This window comes from Silurus meridionalis, chromosome 1 (assembly GCF_014805685.1).
Source record: "Silurus meridionalis isolate SWU-2019-XX chromosome 1, ASM1480568v1, whole genome shotgun sequence".
NCBI classification, from domain to species: Eukaryota; Metazoa; Chordata; class Actinopteri; order Siluriformes; family Siluridae; genus Silurus; species Silurus meridionalis.
Window position 1 is genome coordinate 12,610,560 of NC_060884.1, and position 19,039 is coordinate 12,629,598.

The following is a 19,039-nucleotide window of genomic DNA, read 5'->3' on the forward strand; positions in this document are numbered from 1 at the left end:
AAAACCATCAAATCTTTTGCTTTTTAAACATCCATTCCCCATTTGCTGTTATAACAACTTGCACTCGTCTAGATTTTGGAATTTCACTACAGTTTGGCATGTGGTTGTGTAGATTTGCACTCATTCAGCCACAAGAGTGTTTGTAATGTCAGGTACTGATGTAGGGTGAGGAGCCCTGGGGTAAAGTCAGTGTTCTAGTTCATCCCAAACATGCGTTCAGTGCTCTATAGAAGGCCTCTCAAGATTTTCCACTTCAACACATGCAAACCATATCTTGGAGCTTGTGTTGTGCACAGGGGTATTGTGAGGCTGAAAGAGGTTTGGGTCTCCTAGTGTATAGTGTAAATAATACATGGTATATTATGTATTCTACTGTGTTGAGGTAAGTAGACTAAATAGGTTAAAAGTATGCAGTATTTAAAAAAAACTGCATATTTAGTAAAAAAAGGAAGTACTGTATGTAGAGTCAGATCGTTGGTTACCTTCTCTGAGCTCCTCATTTGGTGAACAATGGTGTACTAAAAACCTGAAAGCATTAATAAAGACTTATTACGCATGGAATCTTTTTTTCCTAGGAATGTCCCAATTGCATTTCCAAGAACAACAATAATTATATTAAAAAAATGTAAATTAAGTTAATATCATTAATCAGTATACGACAGAACTGACAGATGCTTTGGATTTCATCTTACTAACAATGATCAAATCTCTGTTGTGAAGCAACTTGCGCTTTATCAGGGATCGGTAGTGTTGTTTACAGCGGATACTGTCATGACTGACTCATCTATGGTCATGCACACACACGCACACGCACACACACACACACACACACACACACACACACACACACACACTTGGATATCATACTATTCTAAATGTGTGCTTCTGTTGTTGAAGTTTGTACTGCTGAGCAAATACTGCTCTTTACAAAACTGCTCTTTACATATCAGAAATGTTTTATTATTAATTATTTATCAAGCAGTGCTTTCATTGGCAAGGCAACTCGCTAGCCTCACTATTTTTGTTAGTTAACAGTGGCACAAAAATAAAGTATGCACTATATGCAGTGCATAGGGGTGCCACACATGGGGGCACCATATTTATTCTTGTATTTATCCCATGTTTTTTGTCGGGGTGCCATACATACATACCCCTGATCAAATGTGCAGTGGTACCCTGTTAGTAACCAGTAGCTACCATGTTAACATAAGTTTAAAATAATGTCTTCTTATCTTGAAAAGTTTCATTTTATAACAATGTATAACTGATCAATATTCAAGTATAAATACATTAATACATATTTTAAAAAGAAGGAGGAGCATAGGGTGACATATAAGAGTGGAGGAAGTTGCACACAGGTGTACTACATTCTTTGCACTAGATGCAACCTGAAAGAGATTGGAGACTGTAAGGTGTTGGCAGGGGACAGTGTAGCTAGACAGCATCGGATGGTGGTCTGTAGGATGGCTTTAGAGGTGAAGAAGAAGTGGAGGAGAGTGAGGACTAAAAAAAGAATAAAATGGAGGGAAATAAAGGAGGAACACTGTAGTGTAAGGTTCAGGTAAGAGGTCAGACAGGGGCTCGGTGGTGGTGAAGAGATGCTGGATAATTGGTAGACTACTGCAGGAGTGATGTGGGAGACAGCTAGAAAGATACTTGGTGTGACATCTGGAAATAGAAAGGAAGACAAAGAGACATGTTGGTGGAATGAGGAATTGCAGGAGAGCATAAGGAGAAAGTGGTTGGCAAAACAGAATTGGGATCAGCAGATGAGAAAAGTAGGAGTACAAGAAGATGCGGCAGGAGTACAAGGAGATGCGGCAGTAGGTAAAGAGGGATGTGGCGAATGCAAAGGAAAAGGCATATGAGGAGCTGTATAAGGAAGGAGTAAAGGATTTGTACTTATTGGCCAGGCAGAGAGAAGAAGTGACCATCTGTGAGCAACAGTGGTGTCATGCAGAGGAAGAGCACTACGGACGCGATATTTGCTTTGAGAATGTTGATGTATGATCTGCTGTGGTGACCCATAATGGAAGCAGCCGACTTATAAACTTATAATTATTTAAAGGCAGCACCAAACACAAACAACGATTAAAATATACCACACCCATAAAATCTAAGCTTTATTAAGTGTTAACTAGCTTCTGTGTGTGTGAATCAATGTTCATTCCAAGGTAAATTTCCTTTGGTCGAGTAGATATTAAAGTTTCACAAACAGAATCAATATGTGTGCTAGGCTAGCTGGCACAATGAGACTCATGATGCATTCCAGATATCCAGAGCCTTTCCAGACATCTTGAGTGTCATGGCTGTGATAGGGTGCATGACACTCAGTTTTTTGCCAAATTAATAAAGTATGAAGAAGAAGTCTTTTAAATGCAGCATGGCTCAGCATAGGTATTGGCTGATTGACAGTTTGATAGGATGAACTTTTAGCAGTCTTTTGTTTTTCACCCCATCCTTCTCTTTACATAACAAGTCAAGTCAAGTCAAGTTTATTTGTATAGCGCTTTTACAACAGGCATTGTCTCAAAGCAGCTTTACAGAAATAACAAGGTATCATATTGCAGGTTGAAAGTGTATTATTTATTCTTTGTAGATATCAGTTCGTTGATAAAGCCTTGAGACAGTAGCAATGTTAATTTGCTGTTGAGAAAAAGGGAAAGGGGATCAGTGGAACAAATGTATGCTTTTGTTCAACATTTAGACATTGACAAATTTGTTGGCACCCCTAGAAAAGAAATATAACGAATTTCATTATAGTGATCTTTCAAACAATTTATGTATGGTAACATTTGTTGAAATAAACATTGACAAGTCGCAATTCTACTGGAAGAATATCTTTTGGACAGATGAGACAAATCTGTGACAATCTGTGAAGGGTGGAATGAAATCTCAAAACTACTATGCCATCCTGGATTGAAATACTTTGCCCAGCATTAAAAAACTCTATCTCAGTCACAGCTTGTGTGTCTTCCAACAGAATAATGACCCAAAACAAAAATAAAAACGGGACTATTCTAAAGTGTCCTTCTATGAGCCCTGATCTGAATCCTGTCTAGAATCCACAGAAAGAGTTGAAAGATGCAGTCTAACATAGGCACTTTTCAAAACAATCCTTGTTGACTGATGAAGCGATATTTTTGAGAGTTACAGAAATCATTTGTTTGCAGTGATTGCCTCAGAATGTTGCTCAACAAAATATTAGGTTGAGAGTCTCAGTATTTTTGTCTATGCTATTTAAATTAGTTTTATTATGTACCATATTCTGTTGAATCAAAAATCAAAAGCAAAGTCAGATTTTGATTAAATATGGAATAAACAATGATGGATGCCAGCTACTACAATCAGTTACATTGGATTGAATTGTGAGTTTTGCATTTTTGTGGTATCAATAAATCTGTCTTTTGTAGCAGTTTGCACATGCAATATGTGTACAAAGATCTTAGCAACCTTGGAGGAAAAAAAATGTTTTACCTGAAGTGGAACTTGACATAAATATTCTAAAAGTTACAAAGAAATGAAAGCAGCATCAGAATCATTCTGTTTCCCACCTGTGACCACCAAGGCCTGAAAAAAAGAGAAAAGGGTGGATGATGTGAAATAAAGAGAAAGTGAGAGCAGCTATTAAGAGGATGAAGAGTGGAAAGTTGGATGGACCAGATGACATACCGGTAGAAGCATGGAGATGTTTAGGAGAGATGGCAGTGGAGTTTTTGACCAGATTGTTTAACAAGATTTTGGAAGGTGAGAGGATGTCTGAGGAATGGAGCAGGAGTGAGCTGGTACCGTTCGTTAATCATAAGTGAGATGTACAGTCCTGCAGAGGAATAAAGTTGATCAGTCACACCATGAAGATATTGGAGTGGTGGAAGCAAGGCTGAGAGAAGAGGTCTGTGAGCAACAGCATGGTTTCATGCCGAGGAAGAGCACCACAGATGCAATATATGCTTTAGGAATGTTTATGGAGAAGTATAGAGAAGGTCAGAAGGAGTTGCATTGTGTGTTTGTGGATTTGGAGAAAGCGTACGGGGTGCCGAGAGAGGAGTTGTGGTATTGTATGACGAAGTCAGGTGTGGCAGAGAAGTATGTGAGGGTGGTGCAGGACATGTATGAGGACAGTGTAACAGCAGTGAAGTGTGCAGTAGGATGACAGACTGGTTCAAGTTGGAATATGGACTGCATTAAGAATCGGTTCTGAGCCCTTTCCTGATTGCAGTGGTGATGGACAGGTTGATGGACGAGAACAGACAGGAGTCTCCATAGACTAATATGTTTGCGGATGATATTGTGATTTGTGGTGAGAGTAGTGAGCAGCTGGAGAGAAGGGAAATGAAAGTCAGTAGGAGTAAGACAGAGTACATGTGTGTGAATGAGAGGGAGGGCAGTGAAGTGGTGCGGTTGCAGGGAGAAGAGGTGGAGAAGGTGGAGGAGTTTAGGTACCTGGGGTCAACAGTGCAAAGTAATGGAGAGTGTGTTAGAGAAGTGACGAAAAGAGTGCAGGCAGGGTGGAGTGGGTGGAGAAGAGTGGCAGGAGTATTTTGTGATAGAAGAGTATCTGCAAGAGTGAAAGGGAAAGTTTATAGGACTGTGGTGAGACCTGCGATGTTTAGAGACATTGAGTAAAAGACAGGAGGCGAAGCTGAAGGTAGCAGAGCTAAAGACGCTGATTTTCATTGGGAGTGATGAGGATGGACAGGATTAGAAAAACGTTTATTAGAGGTACAGCACATGTAGGACGTTTTCTAGACAAGGTGAGGGAGGAACGAATGAGATGGTTGGACATGTGCTGAGGATGAAGCCACCAGAAAGAGGCCAAAGAGGGGTTCATGGATGTGGTGAGGGAAGACATGCAGGTAGTTAGTTTTAAAAAGGCAGATGTAGAGGACAGGGGGGTATGGAGACGGATGATCCGCTGTGGTGACCAGAAGAACAAGGAAAAGAAGATGAAGAAGAATTTGCCATCAATTGATGCAAAATGCATGCATTGTGTTGAGGTATCAGAGCTGATACCTTTTCTTATGATTTGGTATCATACAAATTGAGACTTTTAAGCAATGTTTTGGTGTAAAATATTCTGTGTATACTGTATATTTGGTGTCTTAACATAATTAACATTAACATATTAGACTGTTTTAATTATTGAACATAAATTGGACACATAAATTGTTCTTGCACAGGGAACAAAAAGTGTCAGATAGCTGACTCACTTCATAAAAAAAAAACTGGAAAGCATGTAAATTTTAATGGGATTTTTGGATATTTTGTAGATTGCTTTTCCAATTAGCAGTTACATCGGAAATGAGAGAAACACTGTAGAAAAGATCATTTCTATTCATTTGTGCATCTTTTGTTTTTTTAGGTGTTGTGAAAAGGCATGTTGGGGTTTGCTTTTGTAAATTATTGACATGATTTAACAGAGCTATACTGTAATGCTGTAGAGTGTTTCGGAAAAGATGTTTGAGAATCTGATAATCCTGACCTTTTGCCTTAACCATAATTGTGCCTAACATGTTGTCCTGTTTAAAATTCAGATATAATTAACTGTAACATAATGAGCTTTTCTATGTCTAGCCTTTATCTCATTGGTATTTGGACACATTGAGTGCATGACTGATGTGATTCTATGACAAATCATACTAAACTTTGCTATTTGTTTTTGTAGGAAATATATAACCTACTTTTTGTCTTCTGTCTGGGAAACTCGACGCAGCCATGCCATTTGGCTGTTTAATTTTTGGAGAGAAGAAGGATTATAACAGTCCTGGTGAGGTCACTGACAAATATGACCTGGGGCAGATGGTCAGATCGTAAGCATAATTCATACGTTTTCATTCGTATATTTTGTTCTTTCATCTCTTACCATATTACCATGCTTCATATGGGTTTTTGCTTTTTTTTAAAACAACAGCGAGGAGTTTTGTGAGATTTTCCGGGCCAAAGAGAAGAATACACAGAAAATGTACACCTGCAAGAAATTCCTTAAGAAAGACGGGAGGAAAGTGCGAAAGGCTGCGAAGAATGAGATACTCATCTTGAAAATGTAAGCTGTTAATGTTCAGTGTTTCAGAGTTCTTATTATATTGGGAGCAGCTTTATTTTTTTAAATAGCCATACTGAGCCATTTGTAGAACTTTTCTTCTGCTTCCTGGTTTACAGTCACAAACTGTCTAGTCCTCTCTTATCCTCTCAGGGTGAAGCATCATAACATTCTCCAGCTGGTCGATGTCTTTGAGACAAGAAAAGAGTACTTCCTGTTCTTGGAACTGTGAGTACCGTTGAAGTGTGTGTGTGTGTGTGTGTGTGTGTGTGTGTGTGTGTGTGTGTTATATAATAATTTGATTTATTTCTAATGTATTGTTCTGCTATTATTTTATTAACAAAAGCTCTGTATTATCTAAGGTAGGTTAATGTTCAATGGATGTCATTATGTTTAGTAATGTATGTACCTGTTTGTGAAACTCGCCAGGGTTTGCTGTTGTGTGTGCTGAGACCTTCAACAAAATTATAATGTGACCATTTGAGGAAATATTTGATATAAATACCTTTAGCATACAATCCCAATTCCCATCATGATGCTGTATAAAATGTAAATAAAAACAGAATGCAATGATTTGCAAATTCCATAAACATTTTATTTACAGCAGAATATAGAACACATCAAATGTTTACACTGAAGGTTAATCTGAAGAAAAAATAAGGTAATTTAAAGCCTGGCTTTTTAGTGTTACTGAAAAGAAACAGCTGGAGGAACATTTTGCAGGTTAATTGGCGACAGATCAGTAATATGACTAGGAAAAAATATTATCTTAGAGAGGCAAAGTAAAAAAGTAAAGATAGGCAGAGGTTAAACAATCTGCAAAAAAAACTGTCTACCAAACAATTGCAAAGACTTAATAAAAAGACTGAAAATCTCATCAACTACAGTTCACAATTTAATAAAAAACTTCTCAGAATCTGGATAAATCTGTTCAAGGAACATGGGTAAAAATCTATATTGGAACCCTTGTGCTTTTCAGGCCCTCAGGTGGCACTGCATTTAAAACAGGCATGATTCTGTAATGGAAACCACTGCATGAGCTCAGAAATACTTCAAGGAATCAGTGTCTGTGAACACAGTTCACTGTGCCATCCACAAATGCAGGTCAAATCTCTATCATGCAAAGAAGAAGGCATGCGTGAACATGATCCAAAAATGCTGCCATCATCTCTGGGACAAAGCTCATTTAAAATGTACTGAGGCAAAGTGAAAAACTGTTCTGTGGTCAGACAAATTGAAATGTAAAAAACTTTAAGGAAATCATGGAGGACGTGTCCTCCGGACTGAAGAGGAGGAGGACCATCTGGCTTGATTTCAGTGCTCAGTTCAAAAGCCTGCATCTCTGATGGTATGGAGGTGCATTAGTGCCTGTGGAATGGGCAGCTTGCTCTTCTGGACAGGAACCATCAATGCTGAAATATATATACAGGCTTTAAAGCAGCATTTGCTGAAAAAATATGACAAAGAAGATAAAGGGTTGTTGAGCAGCTAAAATCCTGTATCTGACATGAATGAATGTTGCTGCTAGCAAATTTAAAATTACCTAATTTTTTTCTTAAAATAGTACATTTACTCACTTTAAAGATTTGTTGATATATTACCTGTCGAAAAGAAAATTCACACACTAATATTTTGTTGGACTGCCATTAGCTTTGATTACAGCACGCATTCGCCATGACATCGTTTCAATAAGCATCTGTGATGTCACAACATTCATTCCCGTCCAGAGTTGTAGTAATTTTTCACTGAGATCTTGTATTGATGACTGAATGAAAGTCATCCCAGAACATCCCAAAGATTCTCAATGGGTTTAAGGGCTGGACTCTGTGGTGGCTAAGACATATTAAAAAAATATGTCTTATTCTCCCTGAACCACTCTTTCACAATTTGAGCCCGATAAATCCTGGCATTGTCATCTTGAAATATGCCTGTACCATCAGGGAAGAAAAAATCCATTGATGGAATAACCTGTTCAGCTGACCTCTTTCTTTGGGCACATAATATTGCTGAACCTAGACCTGACCAACTGCAGCAATTCCAGATCATAGCACTGCCCAATAGGCTTGTACGGTAGGAACTAGGCAAGATGTGTGCATCAGTTCATCCACTTCTTTTCTTACCCAGATGTGCCCATTACTCTGGAACAGGGTAAATCCGGACTTATCACACCACATGACCTTCTTCCATTGCTCCAGAGTTCAATCTTTGCTCCCTAGAATATTACATATTCTTTTCCATGATGATCAACTGGTTTGTATGGCTGAATAATTTGCATAAGTAGGCACAATATCCAATATTTGTATTTGTTTTTCATATACTATATATTCATGATATGTTATTTAGAGTGATTTTGTAAGACCAAGTCTTCTGTGCATCTTTGTTGTAAAGTTGAGGATATATAATGCTTGCGTTAGTGCAAATATGTCACTCATTCATCTTTACATGGCATCATACAAAGCACAGTTTCAACATCTTTATTGTTGCAATTAATTGTTGTACAATGGCCAGGTCCTGTGAGACTGGTCTACCCAAGAATGCCAAATGTTTCTGTCAATTAGGGACAATGGGTGTATTCTGGGAGGAAACTGCCAAAATTTTTACAGCACTAGTAGGAGCTGCAGTTAAAACCAAGGTCATACAATACACTTTGGGGCCAAAAGCATGAATTTGTGCTGCAGAATCAGTGGTAAAGATGGAATTGTGTACAGTAAACTCTTAGGCCACTTCTCCTGATCCAGTGTACGGTCAAGCTCTGCCAAGAAGAACCATAAGTGCCAATAAGTAACTTTGGCATCAGTCTAAACTCTACTTTTAACATTTGCTGCAGATTGAAATTATTCCAGTGCAATGGCTAACTAACTTACTACATGTACCAAAGTTGTAAAACCTTTCCAGGATATCATCACTGTCTCTGTATTCTGTGTTTGGACAGTGGATGTCTGAATATAGTACTTTCTCCAGTGAAGCCACCAGTGATGCAATGCAAGTTATGCAAATGATGCAAGCATGTGTCCTAGACCAATCCATCATGTTAGCTAAGGTACATGGGACACAACCTGTGCACGGTATATCAGAGCTCAAATCCCTTAAACCTCTTCTAGTCTTTACACCATGGCACGGAATAAAATCTTTCTAACTGGTGTCATGTGCATTCTATGCTATGAGCTGCACACCAGCATTCTGTTAAATCTTAGTCTCAGAGAGTTTGAAGCCTGCCAAGGGTTGCAGGCTAGAAGAGGCCAGTTCACATTCATTACTGGATGCTGCTGAAGCCAAAGCTAAACACTTCCATTCAACTGTTGACTCACTGTCACAGTGTAAATTAGGGAAGGAATTAGCTTCCTGTCTATAATGAAGACCATGCTAAAAGCCCAAGATTCTGCTGCATGCAGTTTCAGGTATAGGAGCAAAGATTTCATGTCTAAATCCATGTTGTCTACAATTCTAGATAGGAATTCAGACTATTTTCTTGTTTTCTTACCCTAAACCTATATCAATGATTGTTGGACATGAGTGTTTATGACAAGCAGCACAGAACCAGCAATAGGGTTATCTTGTTCTCTGAATCAGGATAAAAATATGACAGCAAAGTGTGTGATTTTGGCATGAGGACAGCCAAAACAGAAACTGCTTGTCTATATTTGTCAATGCCAAGATAGTGGACATATAACTCGCCTTCCAGAGAAATTAGACACTGGCTGCATGAGCGCAGATTGGCTCATTAGTCAATCAGACTCAAAGTGGCATTTAGTGGAATCTAGACGAGTTTGCTTGGTTTTTTCAAGTTGAGTGGTGGAAAGCACCATGTGGTAAATGTGGACCACTCAGCAATGCTAGTGCTACATATTCACTGGCTAAAAGTTCAACAGCCCACAGGCGATGTGAAAATTGTGCCTAAAAAGAAAAGTGCCTAAAGATGATCCCATTAAGGAATTATGATTCCCATTGTGTGCACCTGAAGAATAGATAGCTAACTTTTAAACAGCACAGGAATAATCGACATTTAGCCTAGATTAGCAGGGTAATAAGGGTAACCAAACTTGAGCTAGAAGTCATTGAGTTTTGAATTGCTCCAAAAAGTATGAAATACCCTCACCACAGCCATGATGATGAAAGGAGATGAAAGGTTACCTTTAGCTCTAACCATAGTAACAAACTTATAGTCACAGGTAGCACCAAGATACACATGAATTCCGACAGGTGCATGAGGCAAGAAGCAGAAATGAAAATGATAGCCGGATGACAATAGTATTTATATAAAATATTACATCATGTGTCTCGGCATGCATGTGTACACAAACAAGAAAGGTAGCCAGCTGATACTGTCTGGCACTGTTGGTTAGGTCTGGTGAAATATAACTTTTTACCAGTCAAGGGTTCAATGAAAAAAATTTTTTTTCAATGTTTGTCACTATTTTAATGAAAGTAATGCTTTGTTGGAGCACTTGTTTGAACATACCTTTTATAGTTATGCAAAAAAAAAAAAAAAAAAAACTAAACATACTAAACAAGTGCCATTTTGCTAAGTTTTGAAGACTTATTTATACTTTTTTGCTAGCAGACACAAAAAAAGAGGTATGAACATGATTGTAAAGTTGCAATTTCCCTTTATCTGCTTTAGAGCCACAGGCAGAGAGGTGTTTGACTGGATCTTAGACCAGGGCTACTACTCGGAACGTGACACTAGCAATGTTATCAGACAAGTGCTTGAGGCTGTGGCTTATCTTCACTCTCTCCGCATTGTGCACAGGAACCTGAAGGTAACATGCTGCCTTACTCCCATCAAGTGGCTAAAAGTGGAATTACTCCAGCAAGATAGGTGTTCAGATAGATTGAAAAATGGATGAATGTACGGTGTAGTGCACTAAATTTAACTCCGTATTGTTCCTGCTATATTATTTAAGCACATATAAGGATCTACCTGACACTTCACTTTTGTGTTTTGGATACTTTCATCATGTGCAGGGACTATGCAGATTTAAAAAAAATGCTGTGCACATTCTTGCTAATGTTCTCTGACTTCTTTTCTTCTTCTCCTAACAATATATGACTCCTTCTTAATCTTCTGTGCTTTTTTACTTTTAGTTGGAAAACCTTGTCTATTACAATCGTCTGAAGCACTCGAAAATTGTGATAAGCGATTTTCATCTGGCCAAACTGGAGAACGGACTAATTAAAGAGCCCTGTGGAACTCCCGAATACCTGGGTAAAAACTGTCAAGAAGACTACTAGACAAATTTGCACAAAACTGTAAAATCTCAAGTTTTTAAACATTTTTTATAATAATTTAACTGCACATTGTACATTATGTACAACATAATTTGTGTTATCAGACATAAATACTAGAAACTGGTGCTAATCAAAGTCTTATGTGTTTATGTTTTGCTCAGCTCCAGAGGTTGTTGGCAGACAGCGATATGGCAGACCAGTGGACTGCTGGGCCATTGGAGTGGTCATGTACATCCTGTCAGTGAGAATCGCTTTCTCTGTGTGTTTCTGAACAATACCCACATGTTCTTTTTTTTATATATAAAGGGTCTTTGTGCATAAGCTCATTCTGCCATTGTTTGTGTTTGTAATTCTCTGTGTCGTGTGTGTGATAAGCTCAATAATTATTGTTTTTCTGGGCTAGGAAAACACTTCCTTAGGTATTGTGGATAAAGAATATCTATGACAACAAAGTTTCCCTTCTGGAACTCGAGGTGCATCAACAATGCTTTCACGTTGTCCATGCTCTAAATCATGTGTGTAATCAGTCCAACGGAAAGTCCTCTGTTCTCCCCACTCCTTTCGGGGTCAGAGTTCAGAGTGTGGCAGCCTCTAAGGCTTTGTTCTCAGATTTTCTCTCCATGACATCTGCAACGATGCGGGCTGGTCCACCCCACTGACCTTTGTCAGGTTTTATAGCATTGACCTTAGTGCCACTCTTGGCCCCTCTGTACTTTCGACCTTGCTGTGCCCATCCACACTAGGCAGGGACTGGTCAGTCTGGCGTTATTGGACTCACATTCCCAAAGCGTTGTTGATGCTGCGTCTCCATTCCACACTGCCAGCATCCCTGCAGCACTTTCTTCCCTTTCAGAAACTGGTGCCGGTTTCACTCCATGTACTTTTATAGCTTCTTGGTTCGTGACGTCACCCCGCTGGTGATGCCGCGCTTTCCATTGGACTGATTACACACGTGATTCAGAGCAGGACCAACATGGAAGCGTTCCCAAAGCGTTGTTGACGCAGCATCTTGTTGCCTCTAGGAACCATGGTTACATACGTAACCTGGCGACATTGTCCTGTTACTGCTTTAAAAATAAGTAACAACCAAATTCTGTTAATAACTGGACATTTTCTAAAGTGAAGATTGTACAGGACTTCCTAAATTTCATGTTTATGTTACTAAATCATTCTCATAAGATATAACGAGATCTGTTTTGAGATCACAAGTTTTCTGAAGACATTCACAACACTCAGTGGAAGTTCTCAGAGCATGTTGTTTGTTCGGTCACTGTTCATCATATAAGGAGTTCGCTGTGAAGATGTGTTGTGAGTATTTGTTATTACATCTCTTATATGTTCTCTTTCATCTTTGTTGAGTCTTTTTTCTATTGTGTATTCTTTTGTTCTAATCTATTGGAGTTTTATACAACAGTTTATCAGTCATTAACAGTCATTTAATTGGTTGAGCAGCGTTTCAAGAGGGACTGTATTTCTTTAAATGTGTGTGTTTACTTGCTGTCGGTTACTTATAATAGTATTAGTGACATTATCAGCAGACATGACAAATGATTCTTTTCAGGAGTATAACATTTATTACAAAAAATGAAGATAAAAAGAAAGAAAGGACACCAGTTTTAGAAGTATGGCGTCTTTGGAAACTATTTCTGCTAGCAGAGCAAAAATAAGCATATGACAGGCTTAAGTGTATATTTATCCAATCGGTTTTATCAGTCTGCCCAAATATTTTTTTTTTTTATCGAGGCACTATAAATAAAAATGTGCTAAATTCAATGTATTGAGAATGTTTTTGTTAACCAGACTGTCAGGAAACCCTCCTTTTTATGACGAGGCGGAGGATGACGATGACGACAGTCATGACAAGAACATGTTTCGGAAAATTCTGACAGGAGACTATGAGTTTGACTCACCCTACTGGGATGATATCTCAGATTCTGGTAAGGGGAAACAACATGGATTTTGGAGTTGAAAGGCTAAAAAATATAAACTAGGTTTTTGCCTGGTCCTGCATAAAGGGTTTGCCTTGTCCTGCTAGTACTCCTATAATAAAAAAAACTATTGTGGCACAGAATAAAATCTTTCTGTGAAAGGAAGCATTCTTTGTTATTAACTGCATACCAGTGTCATGTTAATGTACATTTCTGGCTGTCCCAGAGTGTTTGAAGCTTTCCAATGGTACAGGCTGGAAGAGGCCAATTCACATTCATTATTGGATGCTGTTGAAGCCAGAGCTACCATTTCCATTCAACTATTGGCTCACTGTTACACTGGATATTAGGAAGGAGAATTAGCTTTTTGGCCATAAAGAGGACAGTGTTAAAAGGCAAGAGCTCCTACATGCAGCTTCAGTTCTAGTCTTAAATATTTTAGTCAGACATGTCTACCATCTCATCTACAGGCCTAGAGAAGGTATTCGATAATTTCTTGGCTTCTTACCTTAATTATCAGTGATTGTTTGGCATATATGTATATGAGTATGAATATAAGTTATATAATTTGCAGTACTTGGGTCATCTTATGCTGTAAATATGTCAGCTGCGAGTTAGATGTTAGCACTGAGGACAGCTAATAGTAGACACAGTAGACACATAACCAGGGCAATTAGACATGGGCTGCACATGCACAGCATGGCTCATTAGTCAAGTGTCATATAGTAAAAATCAACTAAGCTAGTAATAAATACAATAAATATGTTTCCACATTCTAGCTAAAAGTCTAGTTGCATCTTTAATGGAAGTGGATCAAGACCAAAGACTGACTGCACAGGAAGCAATCAGCCATGAGTGGTGAGAACCCTCCTTAGATATCTGATGCATTATGGTCATTTGGAAATCTTCTATGCTTATGAGGAAATGTATTTGTCTTTCTGGAAATGTATTATTCAGGATATCTGGAAATGCCGCTTCTGACAAGAATATTAAAGATGGTGTCTGTGCTCAGATTGAAAAGAACTTTGCTAAAGCAAAATGGAAGGTAAAACAGTCGTTTTTGTTTAGATTGCTCTCATTCTTTTCATATTTCACTCACAATTTAGCATGTCTTCTCTTCTATAATGCAGAAAGCAGTCCGTGTGACAACCTTAATGAAGAGGCTCCGTGCTCCAGATCAGAGTGACTCTGGGGCCTCAAGTCCAGCTTTCGGAGCATCTGCAGGATCAGTGACTTCGAGCAGCACACCGGTTGCCATGGCTGCAACTCCCGAACCTCAGTGCAGCACCCTTGAGCTCCAGGAAATAAGAGCAGTTGAGGCTCCAGCACGGTGTAATGGAGAGATCCCTGTTCCTTTGCAGCTTAGTGTCGAGACCAGAGAAGAGCAGAATGGCTAACATGTCGCCAAGGCAAACACACTTATTTTGGAAAGGAAGACATATTGAAAATCACTGGGCAAGTGAAATTACTTGTTGAGAGCCATTTACTCATACTTAATCCATTTGCATATCCATCTCAGTTTGTGTGTTTTTGACTTGTTCAAATGTACCTGCAAGCTGTTTAGAGTAACATAAAACCACAAACGTATATTATTTCAAATGAAGCATGAGTTCACATTAATTCATGTGTAACTCTTAGACTACAGTGTAGATTAAAATACAAGAACAAGCTAAATTACATTTTGTTCCTGTTCACATTTAGATGAATGTAAAATAGGGAGGGCAGCCTAATAATTATTCATTGAAAAACGAATAAATAATACAAAGAAAATGCATGACATGACATACATGACATGACAAATATAATATAAATGACCTTTTATTAAGTGAGTATATAGATAAAGAAACAAAAATTCTATTAAATAAATGTAAGAATTTTGTCTGACCTTTGGTTTTATTTTTTCACTAAAAGTAAGCACTTCTTGGTGTATATCTTTCCTGCCTATGTTTGAGAATAAATTACCTGGTACTGTCTTTTACTCAAAACACAAACATTTAGTATTTTTCCTTATGTCAAAATCAAATCTACTATAGAAATAATAACAGGAGTAACAGTGACGTGTTAATGTCTTTCATTTAATGACTTGATGTTTTTCATGTGTAAACAAAAAAAAATCCTTAATCCTGCACAATTAGGTTCCAGTATTTTGGGTTATTTCTTGCTGTACAAATGCATTTTCCTCTGTTCACCTCATGTTTATGTCGTTCTCAGACTTTGTGGTTTACACTCACTGGGCCTCATTTTTCAGACTGAATGCGAATGTATTTAGTTATAAATCATTCACAAGAGCACTTACACAAGAAATGTGTTATTCATGAAAATCCACTTAGTTCATATTCTGCAAAAGCTCCTTGCAGAAATGGTTTATATGAAGTACATGCTCAAGATTTAATCATCATTTTATCTCAATTGCATAACGAATTTTTAATGAAGATTTTCATTAAACTCAGCGTGACTCGGCAGTTTCATATTAACTCAGCAGTTTCATATTAATATTTATAACAAGTAAGAAAGTGATCTGAAACAAAAAACAAAACAAAAGTAAAGGCAAATAAAATTGTTGTCTGAATTTAAATAATAAAAAAAAGATTGTAGGCATAACACTGCAGTGGCTAAGCTGCATTTGTGGAATATATTTATCACACACCACCTTTAGGAAATTTGATATTTGGTCAGCATTTTGGTTTTACAGCTCTTTGAGCTTTGCTTTTGATTGAGTTTAATGAAAGTCCCTAAATGTAAATCAGCTGTGCTAGAAACATACTTGGTCATTGGTTGATTTAGCATTATTAAAACTTAAATCTGTCCAGAATTATTTAAGCACACATTTATCAAACATTTAATAAATTATGTCCATTTCATGTTAATGTATGTCAAAGTTAAAGCTTTCAAGTTAGTTAGTTGTCTCTCGGAAGAGATGATTGCTTTATTTAAAAAAATGTGCATGTGTCCTTATTGATCTTGGTGTTTTGTAATTAATCTATTCTGTACACATAAACTGTTGTCCTGACATGTATTTTATATTTTCTTAATGAGATTGAAATGCCAAATTCAATCAAGCCTATACTATTTATTGTTCAAATAAAAATACATTTTACTAAATGGGTAAATTGGACATTTTAGCAGACTATTTGCTAACTATGAAAATATTTTAATACTGACTAACCAACTTACATCATCTTTTACATAATTGGTGTTTTCACTTGGTTTGATTGAATTTGAATCAGTTGTATGTTGTATGTAAATTGTATGTTTGTTGTATTGATGTGGTAGATATATGTACAGCATTTCCCAAAGAAATGCATATTATGGTGAATACAGTAGTCATTGTGTAGTTAGTTAAAAAAAAAAAAAAAAGAAAAAAAAAAGCCCATGAGTGGGGTTGTTCATGGATTCTGTTAAATGTGCAGTACAAACTGAGCAATATTTCTATTGCTGTGATACTGTGAAACTGCCATACTGGTGATGTGGGGGGGGCACATGCCATCTTTCATGCAGATTATTGAGCAATTTACATCATTGTTTTAGAACGCTGTTGTACTCCACAGTGAGTTTGTTTTATTTATTTAATAAAACTTTAATTTATTTTTAAGTCACATAAAATTGATCACACTGTTGTGGCCATTTGAACTAGTTTTGAACTAATTTTATTTGACAGTTTTTTTATTTGTTTATCTGTTTAAACATATTTTAGTCTATGCTCTGGTAATGTATCAATGCAGTGAATAACACACTTTCAACAGCAGATTTGCCCTTAAGTATAATGTTTGTGTTAAATTGCATCTCTAATAAAGACATTGCTTAGGCTAAGCACTTAGTTTTGTTCATTTTTTACCTTGAGAGAAAGTGAAATGGGGAGCAGTCAAATGCAGCATTGGGAAAATGGAAACAGTTCCTATGTATGGTACAGTGGTTTCGGTTGAACCACTAGAATTTTTAGATTTCTTCATAATTTATGCACATTATGTTAGCTAAATCCGCTAATCACAATCGAGATGGTACAGCTGAACCTTTAAGGTGGTCAGGGTCTTTCTCAAGGACCCAACAGTGGTGTCATGATAGCCCAAGCCAGGTACCTGTTATATAATAGTACTAGTCCAATGTGAAATTATGTGGATCTATCAAAATAAAAGATGGGACTTTACTCCTTTACTCCAGAGTTCAATCAGGGCAAAAATAATTAAAAAATTAAGTAGGGGAAATCTTTTCCTATAAAGCTCATTTTAAATTTGGCTATGTAGCATCTAGTTTTGCGAAATGCTTTGGGCAAAACGATAAGGATGCAGATTAATCTTGTTCATTATGTCTTCACTGGGCAGTTAAAAGAAAAAAGAAATATATATATATATATATATATATATATATATATATATATATATATATATATATATATATATACAGTACAGACCAAAAGTTTGGACACACCTTCTCATTCAAAGAGTTTTCTTTATTTTCATGACTATGAAAATTGTAGATTCACACTGAAGGCATCAAAACTATGAATTAACACGTGGAATTATATATGGAATTATATACATAACAAAAAAGTGTGAAACAACTGAAAAATGTCATATTCTAGGTTCTTCAAAGTAGCCACCTTTTGCTTTGATTACTGCTTTGCACACTCTTGGCATTCTCTTGATGAGCTTCAAGAGGTAGTCACCTGAAATGGCCTTCCAACAGTCTTGAAGGAGTTCCCCGAGAGATGCTTGGCACTTGTTGGCCCTTTTGCCTTCACTCTGCGGTCCAGCTCACCCCTAAACCATCTCGATTGGGTTCAGGTCCGGTGACTGTGGAGGCCAGGTCATCTGGCGCAGCACCCCATCACTCTCCTTCTTGGTCAAATAGCCCTTGATGCCTTCAGTGTGACTCTACAATTTTCATAGTCATGAAAATAAAGAAAACTTTTTGAATGAGAAGGTGTGTCCAAACTTTTGGTCTGTACTGTATATATATATATATATATATATATATATATATATATATATATATATATATATATATATATATATATATAGGGCACAACTATATGGTGACTTAGGCATGAACCTACAAACATGGCCTTAGCAAGATTCTATGATTTTAAAATTGTAACCATATTATAACAGGTGAGGCTAGGTGGACGTTGCAGTACAGTTGATATCTTTAGAGTACCCCAACCAAAGCAACAGAGAGTGAGTCACAATTCCAGAAGCTTGAAACAGAAGTGAAGCATCAGGATACATATGGCATGTCTGGAGGGTGGGCGAAACAGTAGATGTGTGTCGGGATCATGCAAATATATCACAGACATATACATGTAGCTCGACAGTGAAAAAACAGATAGTGTTTAAATGCACCTATCCAAAAGTGGTGACAAAGTGTGCACATTAATTAAATCAATTATGATAGCAACACTGATGGATATGCACACAAATCTTCTGGGTTATAGTGTTGAATAGTCTCTAAATTGTAAATCTACAAATTAGCTCGACAAAGTAGGGCTAGCATGGCCTTACCTTTACATTTAAATTATTTTGTTGTTGCATTTTTGATTATTGGCTGGTCAGAGAGCACTCTAGAGTGAATGTAATAGCTTTTTTATTAATCCACAATGGCTGACAGAGGGAAAGAAATTTGTTTGGTTAAGGGTATACCATTTTCAAGACGGACATTTCAAGAAAAGCTGGACATCATAAGGAAAAGCTCAGCCAAAAGTTTTAAAAACATTTTCATTAACTATTTATACTTTTGCATTTTCGTTTCCATAGATCTTGCAAAAAAAACACACACTTTACACACATTTTGTGCTTCTGCTAGAGATGATGTATGCAGTGCAGCTGTGGCTGCAGTAAAAGGAGAC

At 37.3% G+C, this 19,039-nt stretch overlaps 1 protein-coding gene across 5 annotated transcripts in view; it reads left to right on the forward strand.

Annotated features, from left to right (window-relative positions):
- camkva (CaM kinase-like vesicle-associated a) overlaps nucleotides 1-17,007 on the forward strand; it is a 32,897-nt gene extending 15,890 nt beyond the window's left edge. For 3 of the 5 annotated variants that reach the window (XM_046852982.1, XM_046852989.1, XM_046852996.1), the window contains exons 2-11: nucleotides 5,666-5,810; nucleotides 5,912-6,043; nucleotides 6,194-6,268; nucleotides 10,662-10,800; nucleotides 11,126-11,246; nucleotides 11,431-11,506; nucleotides 13,070-13,206; nucleotides 13,977-14,055; nucleotides 14,155-14,242; nucleotides 14,328-17,007. In XM_046852982.1, coding sequence (XP_046708938.1) covers nucleotides 5,716-5,810; nucleotides 5,912-6,043; nucleotides 6,194-6,268; nucleotides 10,662-10,800; nucleotides 11,126-11,246; nucleotides 11,431-11,506; nucleotides 13,070-13,206; nucleotides 13,977-14,055; nucleotides 14,155-14,242; nucleotides 14,328-14,594 — 1,209 coding nt within the window. In that variant the 5' untranslated portion in view covers nucleotides 5,666-5,715 and the 3' untranslated portion in view covers nucleotides 14,595-17,007. The remainder of the gene's footprint in view (nucleotides 1-5,665; nucleotides 5,811-5,911; nucleotides 6,044-6,193; nucleotides 6,269-10,661; nucleotides 10,801-11,125; nucleotides 11,247-11,430; nucleotides 11,507-13,069; nucleotides 13,207-13,976; nucleotides 14,056-14,154; nucleotides 14,243-14,327) is intronic. The other 2 variants (XM_046852974.1, XM_046853006.1) reach the window with 1 other exon arrangement.
- Nucleotides 17,008-19,039: the final 2,032 nt, after the last annotated feature.